The sequence below is a fragment of the Amblyomma maculatum genome, chromosome 7, assembly GCF_055883805.1.
Source record: "Amblyomma maculatum isolate TAMU_Amacu chromosome 7, ASM5588380v1, whole genome shotgun sequence".
In the NCBI taxonomy this organism is placed as follows: Eukaryota; Metazoa; Arthropoda; class Arachnida; order Ixodida; family Ixodidae; genus Amblyomma; species Amblyomma maculatum.
The window spans coordinates 3,102,050-3,118,720 of NC_139350.1; the positions used below are offsets into that span (position 1 = coordinate 3,102,050).

General features: G+C 45.5%; 1 protein-coding gene across 1 annotated transcript; it reads right to left on the bottom strand.

Annotated features, from left to right (window-relative positions):
• Window positions 1-1,133: 1,133 nt before the first annotated feature.
• LOC146182604 (protein tolkin-like) lies at window positions 1,134-9,080 on the bottom strand. The gene is made up of 3 exons (XM_084609566.1): window positions 8,882-9,080; window positions 7,047-7,171; window positions 1,134-1,163 (listed from the first exon to the last, which is right to left on the bottom strand). The coding sequence occupies exons 1-3, from the start codon at window positions 9,078-9,080 to the stop codon at window positions 1,134-1,136; spliced, it is 354 nt and encodes a 117-aa protein (XP_084465692.1).
• Window positions 9,081-16,671: the final 7,591 nt, after the last annotated feature.

Genomic DNA, 16,671 nt, shown 5'->3' on the forward strand with positions numbered 1-16,671 from the left:
CCGGTGCTACTGCACAAAGATCCGCACTAAATTATTCTACACCGTCAGTCATTTTTTTATAGAAGATGCAGGTGTGCACATCAGTGCATGTCAGAATGCACAAGCCACCGCATGTACGTAGGGGTGTACATAAGTAGACTTGAATGAGTGGTGATCTGAATAAATGGTCATTTGTAGCTCAACACCTTGTTGTACTGTCACCGCCTAGGCCACCGACAAGGCCAGACTTCAGCTGCCTATGTCATGACTGCGGATGGGCGATAAAGGGCCAGCAAATGAAGCTGCGAGCAAGGATCTGAATCCAGTAACGTCGCTTCCCCTCGTCACTTTGCTCACACCAGAGGTGTACACGGGTCAGAATTCTGAGCCATAGCCCGGCCCGGGCCCAAACGCTACAGGTCCGAGCTCAGCCCGGCCCGACGCTGAAAGGACCTTAGCCCGGACCGGTCCTGTGATCAGACCTAGGCCTCGGCGCGGCACGATTTGAATCCTGATCATGAATCCGGCAACGGTGAAGTTTCTTTTGCTTCTCTCTAACTTGTGGCTGGAGTGACTTATACTTTTTTTAGCAAGATAAGGAAATTTTGTGTACACAGCTTGCTTGCTTCTCTAAAAGTGCGCAGGATCTAACTATTAGCAAAGGGTTAAGGCCGAGTACTCAATGAGCTCGTCTCGCTCATCGTGTGTCGTTCAGGGTGCCGGCAAGACGCGCCGAAGCTGCTTTGTCTGGGTTGAGCAGTCGTGAGGCAACTTGAGCACTGCGGACGTTCTGGTGTTATGCCTTCCCCGAACCTATGTCAAAGAGCAAGCTACAAATTAAGACAGACGCGAGAGCGCGAATCTCGAAACAGATAATGAAACAAATTCAGACGCTCTGGCTTTGAGATTACGCCGGAAAGCACGTAATTTTGTGCATTAGAGACACTCGCCGTGGCTATATTCGCGCTTTCGTAAAAGCTGCGGGTAATCGGGATGGGTGGGTCCGGCCCGTTTTGCCCGCCTGTGACGAATGTACCGTAGCCCTGACCCAGCCCAAGGCAGAGGGCTTCAAAGCAGCCCGAGACCGGCCAGTGGGCCGGGCCGGTTACGGGTTATCGGGCCGGCCCGCTCCCATGCACACTCTAGCTCACACCCTATCGCTCATCCCTTGTCGTGCCGTTTTGCTGTTGAAAAAGAAGGTGATGGCAAGGCCTTGTTAATATCTCTGCAGTGGCCATTTGTTGTTGCTACTTTTTTCGTGTTCCTTTGCACTGGTTCACAAAAAAAAAAAATGTTTTAACGTGGAGCTGTCAGGACAAATTGCCTGCTAAGAACAGATCAGTGGCTTGACATTCTTCATTGTCATTCAGCCGCTTAGTGGGTTTCACTGTGCGGGAAGAAATGCGTGTCTTATAAAATGTTTATTCCCGTCGAGAGTCACGGACACCTGAGTAAATCAGCAGCTCCGCATAAGTTTCGCATCTGGCGGGAAAATTATCGTAGCTGCACTTTTTGTTGTGAGCCGCGAGAAGCACCTGGGCAAGCGAAAAACTGCTTACTTTCGGTATGCATGAATAAAACAAGCGTTTGATGTTAATTATACCGCATGATACACGATAAACATCAGCAGATGTAATCGTTTGCAACCTTCGCTCACACTCGAATAACAGCCGCCGCAACGGAGAGGCTGACCACGTCTGTTATTTGAGTCGTGCGGAGAGAAGGAAATGTCCAGGCCTTATTGTCTGTCTAGTTGGAATTGGTACAGGACGGCCTCTACAAAGGGTGCCGACTGTGTAACAAAGCTTACGGTATTCGGCGGAATGGGTGAGGGTAGTTAATGTCAGTCAAGAAACATCGTTACTTTCGCCCAATATTGGACCCTAGTACCCAGAAATGTGGCGCAACAAAAACAATCACATGCGAAGAGACACAACACACGCGCACACTACCAACTGTAATATGGATCTGAACACACACTTCCTCTTCACCACTCCACCTCTTCTACACCCAAGTACATCTTCTCATCATCTTTTTCTTTGCCAAGGAGCACGTTCTTCCCCGCAGAACAAACATCGTCCAAGCATGACAGTAACCAAGTCTACACTCACGTACATCTCCACATACCTGTTGTTTGCCGAGCAGCTAATACCACAATCGTCCCAGTGTACCACAATCATCATCCAAGCTGGACAGTCACAAAGTCCACCACCTAGTCACACATTAGCAACCAACCACCACACATGGGCAGTAAGACATGTCCATGCAAACACATCACTTGTAAAGCCCCTATGTAATGAAAAAACTGTAACCTGCCCAGTATGTCTACGAAGCAACGAAGTACATGAGAATGAGAAGTACATGTACTTGAAGGAAAGAAGGATCAATAAACAAACATGGCCACAGTGCATGAGAGGTGTCTAAGAATAACAGCTTTAGGGCCAATAATAAACTCAATTCTTTCCATTACTCAAGAAGATTCCTCAATAAAAGTAAATTCTTTCCTACGTAAACTCAGCGAGGCTTCACTAACACATATGTCTTCTTCTGTACCCAGAACGCCTCTAAAATTGCGCGCGCCATCTTATCCCGACTATTCCCTAAAATATTAAGCCTGCTAAACAATTACTCACACTTGCACTTCTGACAAAGCAGGGGTAAATTTGACCCCTTCCCATTTTCTATTGACTTCTCATGTTCCTTTATTCTATCATTGATACATCTTCCAGTCTGCCCTATATATATAGATATATTACCGCATGTCAGTGGAATCTCGTAAATCACTCCCACCACACATCCAATAAAACTCTTTACATGCTTCTTATCACATTTTGCTTTCTTTCTCCTCCCTATTAATGCACACAACCCATCCAGTTTTTTGGCGCAGAAAACACAACTGGCACCTCATACCTACCTGCCACCTTTTTAAGCAGTGCACCACTGTATGAATATAAGGTATTACTTGTGGGCGTTTATTTCTCAACTTATCTGCAGTCCTTCTTTTCCCTTTCATTTTCTGAAGCAGAGTCTCTGCTACCCCACAAATAATCGTAACCGGAAAACCAGCCACCTGAAGCCTTTGTAATTGGTTATTGAAGCTATCCTCAGCCATATGTTCACATGATATTAACCGGGCCGACTCCAAAGGGAAGCTATCGTCCTTTTAACAGTGTTTGAATGGGCTGAATCATACGGAAGTAGCTCTTTTTTAGCCCTGCGAAAATGCTTCCAACACACTTCCCCATCACAAATTTTTACATTTAAATCTAGAAACTGCAACTTGTTGTCCACAGGTAGTTCATGGGTAAAAGTAAGTCCTTTTCCTTATTATTTGTGGGGTAGCAGAGACTCTGCTTCAGGAAATGAAAGGGAAAAGAAGGACTGCAGATAAGTTGAGAAATAAACGCCCACAAGTAATACCTTATATTCATAGAGTGGCGCACTGCCTGAAAAAGGTGGCAGGTAGGTATGAGGCGCCAGCTGTGTTTTCTGCGCCAAAAACTGTGTGGGTTGTGTGCATTAATAGGGAGGAGAAAGAAAACACAGTGCGATAAGAAGCATGTAAAGAGTTTTATTGGATGTTTGGTGGGAGTGATTTACGCGATTCCACTGACTTGAGGTAAAGTATATATTTATTTATTTACAATACCCTCAGGGCACGTAAAGGCATTGAAGAGGGGAGTGGGTTACCAAAAAACAAAATAAGCATAGCCGTATCGTTTACAAGGATATGAATTTCAAAAATATCGAAAATACAACAATAAATACAAAAAAAATTACATACAATAAGAAGCAGTGCAAAAAATCCTGTCAGTATACAATATTAGCTAAAGCAGCACGAAAATTTGAGTTATCATTGATGGAAACAATATCTGCGGGAAGGTGGTTCCATTCAGTCGATGTTCGGGGTATGAATGACTGTAAGAAAGCGTGTGTATTACATCTATCGAGGCCGATTTTATGATGATGGTCATTGCGATGGGATACATAGTGAGGTTGAAAAAAGAATTCGTCCCTCAGGCTAGGATGATGATAGAGCTTGTGGAACAGGACTAAGCGAGATATTTTGCAACATGATTTTAATGATGGAAGTTGAAGGTCGCACTTCATGGCTGTACTACTTTCGGTTCGGCTGTAATTAGAATAAATGAAACGGACGGAGTTATTTTGAACAAGTTCTATAGCGGTGATTAGTTTTATAACTTTAATGACGATGGAGCTCTGGAAAAGGTACGGCGTAAGTAACCAAGCATGCGGTTAGCGTTGTTAATTACATATTCAATATGGGTTGTCCACGTGCGGTTAGATGAAATAATTACGCCCAGGTACCTATATGAGTTTGTTGATTCCAAAGGAACGTTATTCAAATACTAAACATGTGGGTCATTAGAAGTCCTTCTTACACGCATGCATTTACATTTACTAATATTAAGTTGCATTAACCATTTTTCACACCAGGTAGCAATCGCAGTGAGATCAGTTTGAAGACAGTTAATATCATCTGGGTTTTTAATTTCGAGGAAAATAACGCAATCAACGGCAAAGAGGTGTATGTAAGAAGTTATCTTAGAGGGCAGGTCGTTGATGTAAATTAAAAAGAGTAAAGGTCCCAGTACGGATCCTTGAGGTACACCGGAGTTCACATCAGAAAGCGAAGAGTTATGACCGTTAACTGATACGAATTGTGAGCGGTTAGTAAGAAAGCATTCAATCCATTTTAAAACGTTCAGCTCAGTGTTAAGATGACGAAGTTTGTGAAGCAGCAGGTTATGACAAACCTTGTCGAAAGCCTTAGAAAAATCTAAAAATATGCGATCAGCGAATGAGGATCGATCTACAATGTGGTGCAGTTTATGGGTGAAAGATAACAGCTGAGTCTCACATGAGTACGACTTACGGAAACCATGTTGTGCCATTGTAAAGAACGAGTTTGATTCAAGAAATACTGTCACTGCTTTAAAGATAATGTGCTCCAGTAAATTACAGCATGTACTTGTTAGAGAGATGGGGCGATAAATGTTGGCAATGTTTTAGCTTCCCGACTTATGAAGAGGAACCACCTCCCCAATCTTCCATTGCGTAGGTAATGTACATGTGTCAAGAGACTGTTGAAAAATCTTTGTTAGTATGATGGAACTATAAGTGGAAGTGTTTTTCAAAACTTTAGCGTTGATAGAATCGAAACCGAGAGAAGCATGATAGTCGAGATTTTCAATAAGTTTTGCAACACCAGCTACGTCTACCAAAATTGCGAACATGGTCGGGTAGTTATAGTTCTGTGCTTCAGGAAAGTGAGAACTAGGAGCGCTTGAAACTTTTTTAACAAATATATCGTTTAAGAAAGATACACATTGGGTGTTGGAAACCTGCTGGCCAGACGAGTTCTTTAATGCAATTAAGTTTTCAGAGGAAGGGTTAACTACGCGCCAAAATTTACAGACGTTAGTTTTCAACACGGAAGGCAAAGTATTGGAAAGAAAATAACGCTTAGCGCTTTTTAGGGCGGAGATGTACTCTGAAGAAGCTAGTTTATATGCCGTCCAACGTGAATTAGTAGACGATGCTTTAGCTGCACGATAGAAGCGTTTCTTTCGGTTAGAAAGGCGTCTGATATGACCGCCGTTCCACGGGGCGTGACTATTTGAAATGATGGCGCGGTATGGAACGTATCTTTCAGTTAAATCTTTTACTTTGGCTGCAAAACTATCCCAGTTTGTCTGAACAGTACTGTCGTGAAAGTTAGTAAAAAAATTGTCCAGAAAGGCCGATAATTCTCTATTGATAGCTTCAAAGTTGGCTTTTTTGTAATCGAAAATCAATTTGCTGGAAGATGTATCAATGATATAATAAGGGAACAGTAGAAGTCCATAGAAAATGGGAAGGGGTCAAATTTACCCCTGCACTGTCAGAAGTGCAAGTGTGAGCCATTGTTTAGCATGCTTAATATTTTAGGGAAGAGTCGGGATAAGATGGGGGGCGCGCGAAATTTTAGAGGCGTTCTGTGAAACCTCAGTGAAGCCTCGCTGAGTTTACGTAGGAAAGAATTTACTTTTATTGAGGAATCTTCTTGAGTAATGGAAATAGTTTATTATCGGCCCTAAAGCTGTTATTCTTAGACACCTCTGATGCATTGTGGCCATGTCGTTTACTGATCCTTCTTTCCCTCAAGTACATGTACTTCTTATTCTCATGTACTTCGTTGCTTCGTAGATATACTGGGCAGGTTACAGTTTTTTCATTACATAGGGACTTCACAACTGATGTGTTTTGGATGGACATGTCTTACTGCACATGTGTGGTGGTTGGTTGCTAATGTGTGACTATGGGGTGGACTTTGTGACTGTCCAGCTTGGGTGATGGTTGTGGTACACTGGGACGATTGTGGTATTAGCTGCTGGGCGAACAAGAGGTGTGTGGAGATGTACGTGAGTGTAGAATTGGTGACTGTCATGCTTGGACGATGTTTATGTTCTGCGGGGAGGAAAGTGCTACTATCTCCTTGGTAAAGAAGAGGATGATGAGAAGATGTACTTGGGTGCAGAAGTGGAGGAGTGGTGAAGAGGAAGTGTGTGTTCAGATCCATATTACAGTTGGTAGTGTGCGCGTGTGTTGTGTCTCTTCGCATGTGATTGTGCCTGTTGCGCCACATTTCTAGGTATTATGCGGCACCAACTTGCCCCTCAAGCTGGTATTTTGGACCTTACACACGGCGCAGTCTCAATACTTCAAAGCTTTAGTGAGGCCATCATGCAAAGTGCTTGTGAAGGAAGTACAGTACGTGTCATCGGCAACAAAACAGTACAGGACGCGTGCTTTTGGAAAATGATTCCAGCACTGCCTCGAGACCCAGCCGATGGGTATCATTTGCCAGCAGAGAGGGCGTACGCTCCGTTATAGCGTTACCCACATTAGGCGAGTGGATCGAGCGATTGCGCTGTAATAAAATTCTGCGCACTCACGTCCCGGTAACTTTGCTGTTGATTGTGCAACTATTTCAAAGGATGCGCCTACTGCGCATGGAGAATTCTGCGGGCAGCAGAGAGACTACTGCGACATGGGGTGCTCACCTTCTTTGCAGTCGTGCTTGTTGGAGTGGAGCACGAAGCCGTTCTGGCAGGCACATATGTAGCTGCCCACTGTGTTCTTGCAATATGCTGGCATCCACCGTTGTTGTGCGCGCACTCGTCCTTGTCTGCGAATGCCCAAGTATTATCGTCCAAGTAATAACTCGAAGGAGGCTTGCATTATGATCCTAAATCTTCACTTCTTTTTTACACTCCATGCAAATAAAAAGAGGACAGAATACAAGCAAATAAAAGCAAGCTTTGCACGCGTTGCGTCAGAGTGCATAAGTCCGTACAGGGGCGCATAATTTGAATCTTGAGTACGTGACTCTCACACATTTGCATTTTACAGTTTTACCATACTGTGAGTTACACTTCGACAAGATCAGTACGACACGTTCTTCAAGCTACCTGTATATATGCCGTTATAATCAAGAGTCTATTACGGAACCCCGAGCGTTAGCTGTTTTTCTCTTTTTCTTTCTACGGCTACCTGATACACAACTGTGAGGAGCGCATCTCACTCATCGAGCCATATTCATATAGGTCTGCACATACGCTGACTTCTTTGCGATATGGGGAGAGACGGCGCAGTCTGGGAAGATAGCTCAGGATTGCTTTCAGAATGGCTATATGGGCTTTAAGAAAGGCTTGAAGAAAATACTACAAAAATAACTTCCTTGATTCCCACTAATGTAGTTTTGCTCTATCGAAAAATGCATGACTCACACCTGATGGGCTGTGGTGCAATGAGCAAATATATATAAAATGTCAAGAAAATAGCCCCGAAGCTCAACCACCTGGGCACACAGATTTCTCTTAGCCGTCGTGTGCACAAAATTTTAATTACGTAAGCTGCCTTTGTTCGCCGAGAAGATCAAAGAGCATTCGCGATGATGTCGGCTGCCATCTTCAGACACATTGTGGCACCAGTTCGCGCTTATTAGCTGATATACTTGAAACCCGCGTTGAGTATCAGCGCCGCCTGCCTCTCTTCGGAGTCTCCCAAAGAAGTAGCTATAGCCTTTTGCTATCCATGTCTTCAACGCTGTTTTCTATAAGTGTAGTTCACGCACCAACAAGCACGCCAAAATGTTCACTGAAAAGGGTTGCATCTCTCTCTCTGACTGGCGTACATTTCCGACAGTGCTCGTGTTAAACACCTCATTATTCGTTTCATTTCTCATTCCGCACACTGTGAGAGTGACGTCAACATCAGAAGAAAGTAGGAATCGCAGAAATTACAAGGAAGGGGGTCCGCACGTCAACAATAAACTTCCTCACTTTCCGCATTCACCGGTTCACTCTGGCTGCGATATGCAGACAATGGTGAGTCAATCAGCCCATGATGCGGTTGCTTGCCACGGACGCTTGGAAGCCGCGGCTACGTCACATAATTACAGTGACCAATGTCAGAGGGCCAAATGCAATTTAAATGGCTGAGGTATCTTTAAGGAATAGAGCCCCAGACCCATCGTTGTGTTTTGCGATAAACATGCATTACGAGTGCATACATGCCATGCGCAGAATTTCGACGGGAGAAGATAAATTTAGCCTAAGCTTCGGAGGCCCACGCGTACGAGCCGCGTAAGTCTTCATAATTTTTTTCGCACTAGCTAATTTCTGGACAAGCTCACAGGCTGACTGGCGGAAAAAGGTAAACCTTGACAGCTTGACAGACACCAGAATGGTTTGGGCTGACGCGTATCGGAGTGAATCAGAAGACCTTGCTTAACCAGAGCCGTACAAACTGAGTCTTACGCACAGGTTTCGCGCAATGAATCCGCATACTCTCGATACGCACGTCTTTCAGTTAAAAAAAAGGAGGAAAAACTTACTCGTGAGGAAGAGCGCCGGGAAGCCACTCTTCTGGACCGAGGTGTCGGAGCTGAAGTCAATCCGCAGGCTGTTCCATTCGGAGGTTATGATTGGCGGCAGATAGGAGCCGCAGAAGAGGCCGTGCTTGCGAATTGTGTTGTCGCCCATCTTGCTGTGGATGTCAACCTTGTCATACTCGCAGTCTTGCTGCAAGGACATCATAGAAAATAACTAACTTGGCTTTGAATGGCAACGGAAAGACATAAGTATTACAGGTCTGCTTGCGCCAGATGCAAAAAAGGCGTCGCATTTTTTTGCACTCAACCAAGGAAGATGCCCAGCCTGAGTGAATAACTGAGCACAAGCTTCTGGCCATCTATATAGACCAGATATTCCTTTCTGAAGCACGAAATGCTGTACGCCAACCCACACCCCGCACAGCACGCGCAAAGAAGAGGTATATTTATAAAATTAAGTCAATTACTCTTTTTTATGAGGTCATGAAAGTATGGTCATTAAAGTGCCAGTGCATTGCCGGAGACGAGTAAAATAATATTGGCATATTCTGGTAGATCTTACCACTTGGTGACGTTAACAAGAGAAGAACTCGCGGTTTACCCACGACTTTATATTTTGGATTGATCAGGAAAGTCAGCTTTTAGCAGATGGCGGCGCCAGTGTAGTTTCGTTGCTACATAACATAATCTGTTTGGAGTGTCTGAAGTGAGTGTATTACTATATTTTTTTTACTATGGCGCAGTGTCATCTCTCTATACGCCATGCGCAGCGCCTATAGGGGCGTCACTGAAAGCCGCGTAGCGGCGGCCGTCGGAACCCGAGGCGGGCCTCATGCGGCAAGCGTGGCCGTGGTGCGCGCGTGCGATTTGTCGTTTATGCGCGTCTCGGGAGCACTTCCGCGGTTACAGTGTGCGCAAGGGGATCGCACTTCATAATAGTGGACATGTGTTCGACATCACGGCCGTCTGAAACTACATCGCCTCCATATGCATCAAGTGTCTCCTGCAGACTGGCGTCAACAAGGTTGCGGACGAAGTGGAGCTCATTTTGAGTGCCCCGCTTTCATTACAACGCCGCGCTAATTCGTTCTTTCCTTGACTTATGAAGCAATGTTCTTTCTTTGCTTAATGGTACACACTTGCTTCGTTTACATGCAGTAAATTGCTACAGCAAACTAGGCAGCGTCGTCGAAACAGCGAGCGGTTTCGTACTGGTGCGACCACAGGAAGAGCCAGCGTGCTTGCAAACCAGCATTCTGAGCATTCGAAAAATAGCGCAGATTGGGCTTCTGTAGCAAGAGTTCAGATTTTTCATGCTTGCGCTTTACCACTGCATGTACAGGATGGATTTCACCTATTCCGTCGTCAGAAAGGCAGAGCAGGTAGATAATTTCATGGGGGAGTGAGATATCAGCAGAGGCAATATCTGAAAAGCTGCATCACAGGTTAGCCAAGAGCATATTAGATTTAAATTTTACATCCTATTTTATTATTGTAGTATCATCTTCATTTCATTTGTATCACCCCCGCGCCCAACTGCAGAATTACAGCGCGCTTTATAACAAGCTCTAGAATCTTTAGGCTAAATGTCAAGTGCAGTGAGATGTTATGTTTTCGTAATCTTGCCAGCCAACAGGAACACTGGCTCTGGTCTTCAAAGTAATTGCATGGCAAGTTTCAAAACGCATATTGCAAAATGTCTGTTCATAAACCTGCCGCAGCGGCTCAGGCTACTGAGGAAGATCGAGTTATCGGGACCGAAGTCGACCGCGCCGCCCGCGTTTAAGTGGAGGCGAAACGCAAAATGCAACCGTGTGCTGTGCGATGTCAATGCACGCTAAAGATTGTCTGGCTGAGCATTTCCTAAATCTAATGCGTATTGTATATTCTCGGCAGCAGAGGCAACCAAGTTTAAACAAGAAGTGTTCACGGAAGGTGCAATGACGAGCAGAAAACACTGAAAACATAGTTATCACTCAGCCCTGCCAAGTGGCAAATTTATTACCTTTTCCATCGAATGACGTTCGTTTAAAATGATATTTTTTTTGCTGCTACACGAGAAAATATGACATTCCATGAAGACGGCATTAGGTATCGAATGAGTTTGAAGTACTCATCCGAATGCGATAGACGAAGAAATGTGTTATCTCGATACCAGAGACTCGGTGAGAAGATACACCCAAAATAAACTACAACGTGCCACCTGCATTAAATACTACTGTGCTCCTATAATTGTGCAGCTAGTCACGTTTGTGAAATATGCCAAATACCATCGTAAAATAAAACAAAAAATTGGCAGTGGCTTAGCTTGGTTAAGCCTGGTAATTGCGAAAGCAATAGCTATGGCTACGCCTAGGTTTAGTTGGGGGTGTAGCTGGTTGTGGTGCTTGTGGTTATGCTTATGGTTATGCAGTGATTCACTCTGGCCACGGCATATGGTTCAACTATTGTTTATTGCGGGGTGCTACCTGGTTATTCTATGTGTAACTAGTAGCGAGGCAAGGAGTGCCGTGGCTGCAACGATATACTTGGTTGTGGGTGAGGTTAAGGCAGAATGTACATTTGCCGCTCCGGCACCGGCTGAAACTGCATTCTTTACGCCAGCAGAAATGAAAGCATCCCTGGAGACTGCGTTGGTTCCACCTGCCGCTAGGCCACCTTGCACCCCCGGCGGTAGCTGCGGTAGGAGCGGGAGTTAGGCCGCGGTTGGTAACTACCGCCTCGCGAGTTGATGGCGCGAGTTGGGGCCCCTGTTTTTGCGCGGCTGTGCTTGGCGGCGCACCAAAGGTCACGCTAAAGGTCAATGGTAGCTACCGCCTCGCTACGCAAAGGGCTGAGAAGTGAAAGTAGTATTGCTTTCGCAATAAAAAAAAGCCGGGCACCCATCGCTGCCATTCAACCCGTAGCCGCGCGGGCGGAACAGGTCGCTCCTGCTGCCGGGGTCCGTCGGCGCCGAGTCGCCGACACGGCGAATTTCTTTCGCCACCTTAAGAAAAGCATACTCTGTTGATCTTTAATAATAAGCGCTTAATTTAATGAAGGAATAAAATAAATTATCTTTACTGACGATCACTGTTATGTAACAAGATTTTGGAAGAAGTGAGAACTGCATTACAAGCAATTTTCTGCTATTAGCAGCTGCCGCAGGTGTGACGCAGCACATCCGATTTCGTTCTCTAGCTCCGCTGCTAAGGCGTCGCCGAAGTTACACCTTCCGTTTACTGTAAGACAATTTGTGAGGCAATTGAACTGATACTAAGGCAGTTTTATGAATATGAAATTTACTATTTCCAAAGCGCTTCCATCTACGGCTTTGATATGAGACTGTTTAGGCGTTTAGGCATAGTGACGACTAGGGCCTAGCAAACGTCCAGAGCGCCGTCGTCAGCCGCTTTCGTTGGCAGCGTCGTTGCGGTAAGTTCGCGGTATCCGATGCGGCAAGCGTTACGAATTTGCCATATGCTTTCTTGATGAGGCCAAGCTCGGGCATTTTTCGACGGGCTTTAATACTCCGAGCGAACGATCTGGCGAAACAGTACGGGATTTAACGGGGCTGTAGTATGCTGCGTCGTATGGCGATACTCGAAGGTTCTATAAAAGCGCCGTCGGACAGTACACTAGATACTGCTTACTTTACATGTTGCTCTTGACACTTGCTTTAGTGCGCAAAGTGTACGCGCTGTTGAAACTCGTAAGCGTTTCGCAGTCAAGCGCGGACGTGCGTACCTTCCGTGCCCTTTAGTAAACAAACGCTGCCGACACTGCCGCTAACTTCGTAACTGATAGTCCTAATCAGCAGGTTGGTTACAAGGCATGCAAGGCATGAATGTCAATTTAAAGGCTGCTTTCGTTTACAGCGCTTTCATAATCACAACATATTGAAGGCGCACCAACATTTGCATGTCAATCGCAGTTACCATACTCTGGAAATGGCATTAGCTTTGGTCGTGTAGCAGCGCGTCGAAAAAATGACATTAACTTGAACAAATGTCATTAGGTGCGATTGCTTGCTTTCTACGTCGAAAAACCGCGACTCACGGCCTACGTCGTTGTCGTGAAGCATCACTGGAAACTTATACAAACGTGTTCCTGGCAAGGCTTTATGTCTTCGAAAAACCAACTACGCACCAATTCTTCCGAGACATTGCTGAAGCTTGACAGCGGCGTTATATCTGTTAAACCACGATCAAAGATGAAAACACGACGCGCGCGCATAGAGGCTGACATGAACAGCGCCCGACCGAGCCCGCCTACGCTTTGCGGCTTTGGCGACAGGGGGCGTTGTCGGCGTTTTGCGCATCGCGTATATGGTGTACTTGTGCTGATATGAACTTAAGGCAGCCAAGATTTTCTCTTTCAACCAATTAGTTACTTTTATTCTTAATCTCGCTGTTCGCTTTTAAAATGCATTCAAAGCAGAAAACTATACAACCAAACACGCCGCCCTACTTGTAGTGGCGCTGCCATCTGCCGTACTGCTATAGGCAAGCGTCAGCCAGTGACGTCAGTAGAGATGAGGCGGCGCTGACGACAGCAGTGACTTTCGCGGTGTAGGCAAAAGCCCGAGCCATCTGCATTGGATGAGCGGCGTTTGCTGTGTTTTCGAGCATAATTCCTGATATTCCTGCAATCTGTGGTGTAGCTGGTTGCGCCACGAGGCAGTAAAAAAAAAAGGCACCTGTTTTCACATATTTCTTGCGGTCGGATAAAGATGAGGGCGAATAGCAGCGGCCTTGAGCGCGACAAGTAGAGCCTTCGGGGCCGTTGCGATAAATTGTTAAATTGGTTTAGAGGAAAGGAAAGGCGGATGTACCCCCGCGGACAAAATTGGTATATTCTACACGCTGCGAGAAAACTGCCCGCCAGAATTTTTCGACAGAGAAGCAGCTATTTCTGAGATATGCATAACGTACCCTCTTTGATATACTTTCCATCTAATCCAAGCAAGTTTGTGTGGCAAATTGTTTTATATTGCTAAAACGCAATCGTGGCGATTCGCGTGGAGTATACCACTTTTGTCCGCGACTGTACCTGTAACGCTTCTCGGTGGACACCTGACTGCGCAGTAAGGAAGGGAGGTGGCAGTCAAATAGGTGCTGTACTGGAGGGTTGCGGAATGTGCGCCAAAATAGTGAGGTCATCGATATAGCCACGGGGAGGCGCAAACACAGCGGACGTCAGAATAGTAAAAAAAAGAAAGCGAAAAAGGTGCTAGCACCACCGGGTTTGCATAGAATTAGATTATAAACGTGTAATTAAGACTAAGTAATGCTTAACATCACCGAAAAAGATGTAATTTGGGCTGGATACCTCAACCGTCCAAGGAAGGTTTCGTGTCTGTCATAAGCAAAAAACGCTGGAATTCGAAAGAAGTTGACATCATTAGAAGCCCTCGTGCGAAGTGCAAACAACGCGAAACATGTTCCTTCTCTGCGCGTGTGTTTCTCGGTAAAGATTACGGCTGCGTTAGCAACTCCGAGTGGAAAAGTACCCAACAGCATAGAAGTCCCATAATGACGTCACCATGCTTTCATATATAACAGGGAGACCGGTCTAAAAACACGTTCAGTTCAATCGAGGTACCATGGGTCGATCACGGAAAGTAAAGATGCCAGTATGTGTAGAGGCACGGTTGTGAATTCTCGAGTGACATCGTGAAGGGTAATTGGGCGCCGTTTTACAGCTTCGTTCTCCAACCACCTTCAAGACATGGATTGGAGCCACATTTTGTTGGACACCTTTTTCACGCAATATCTCATTTCTGGTGTACAGCCACGGGTTTTCAGCCGAACGAGAGCAATATGCTGTTGCGCAATACTGGGGTGCACTGATCGTAGCTAAGCCGGAAGAATAGCAGGTGCCAAAGCACCGACTTAGCCTGCGCTAGGGCTTGATCGCAGGAACGCGCAATCAGTAGGATTAATGAAAGATAACGCAATGGATTATTAACAACCCTAGTGAAAAATCGCGTATCGCGACAAACGGGTTCGACCCGGTCCTGTATTATCCCGTATAAATTTCATACCGTAATCCAAAGTTTGACGGAACGCCGTCTGGTCAGGTAGTAGCATAGTTATTCTGTAGGGTCACTGACCACTTGTCAAAATAGATGATTGACGTTTCGGAACCCCTACGGGTTCCTTGTTCACGATTGTGAACAAGGAACCCGTAGGGGTTCCGAAACGTCAATCATCTATTTTGACAAGTGGTCAGTGACCCTACAGAATAACTATAAATTTCATACCGGTGTGACCAGTCCTGTATGAAGGTTAAGCGGATTTATATCGGATAGGTCATGTCCGGTATGAATCTCAATCCGGACTGTCCGACCGGTATAGAGTTAATACAGGCCAGACCATTTCCAATATGCGTCTCATAGATGACATCCCAGTCCGGTATGGATATGAAACAGGGCGGACCAGACCTGTATTGAGATCATATACAGGACAGGTCATGTCCGGTTTAACCGAAACCGGACAAACCCGATATGAATGAAACTGATACGGGAGAGAGCATTTCCTCTTCTCAATAAAATTCGGGCGGATCGTGAAGCTCAACCAGGATGACCACGTCGGAACATGCCTTCGCGCTAAATAAGCATGAAACCATACATATTATACGTTACAACTTTTCTGTATATGCGGAATACGCGTTGTTTCGCAAATACCTAGAAGATATGAAGCCGTGGATGTGTGCGCTAGCAAGTACCATAGCCTCCTTTATACTTTCTGTGCCTGGCAACTCCGCGCTCCGCGGCCGTCGTTGCCTCTCCTCCTCCGTTGGGAAGTTACGCCGCTGGCGGCCAAGAGATGGCGACAGCGACGTAGGGTCACCCTCGCCAGGCGAGTGCCGTGTGCGCCGCGTCGCAGAGCAGTCCGGGCAGACACGTGCTGCCGATCTCTCGTTGTTTCGTTGGCTGTTTCGGATTGTGCAAGGTCCTGCTTTTTTCTCTGCCTACGGATGCTACAGGAATACAGCATTGTACCAACCGGTAAGTGCCAGCTTTGTTTTATCCTTCCGGCGATCGCTGCGTAGTATTCAGCTGCATTGAGGCTTGTGAAAAATAGTGACGGCGCAAAGAACTGTGTTTATTACGCATGAGTACTGCAGTAGCAATATTAGATGTGCACGTGTGTTTTGTGGACTGCAATGCTAATTGCTTCCCTGCCTAGCTCGTCTAGTATGTTGGGCGTGCTCATGCATAGTTTTTTTGCAGTATACGCTAATTGTGATACTTTGTGACAAAATTGAAACGCAAGCTTTACATGGCTTTACCCATTGTGACAATGGCTACTTTAACTTGAGTTAAACCGAATGATGCAAAGTCTATATTAGTCTCCCTTGTCAATTCGATCGCTGTGTCCCTCTCTAGCATCGGAAACCGCAAAACTCATATTCAACCGCATTGAGGTTTGTGAAAAATAATGACAGCACCAGAAACTGTGATTATCACGCGTCAGTACAGTAATAATAACATTAAATGTGCACGTGTATCTTCTGGACTGCGATGCTGATTTCCTCCCTTGTTAGCTCGTCTGTGTGGTATGTTGCATATGCTCCAGCGCAGTACTTTCTTTTTGCAGTGTATAGGCTAATTGCATAATTTTGTGATAAAATAAAAACACAAGCTTTACCTCTTGTGACGATTACTTTGGAGTGAGCGAAACAGAAAGATACAACGCGTATATTTGTACTCCTTGTTCATTAAGTTAGAAAAAAGAATTGTTTTGCGCGACGTGCTGAATCATTGAAAGTAACAGCTGATACCGAAGTTATTCTCCTTGCAGATCCCA

Coding starts and splice junctions, on each gene's coding strand:
- LOC146182604 (XM_084609566.1), bottom strand. CDS start 9,080: ATGTCCTTGCAGCAAGACTGCGAGTATGACAAGGTTGACATCCACAGC. Junction 7,172..8,881: donor CCCGGCGCTCTTCCTCACGA/GTAAGTTTTTCC, acceptor GGGCATTCGCAG/ACAAGGACGAGTGCGCGCAC. Junction 1,164..7,046: donor CAAGCACGACTGCAAAGAAG/GTGAGCACCCCA, acceptor CTTTTTCAACAG/CAAAACGGCACGACAAGGGA.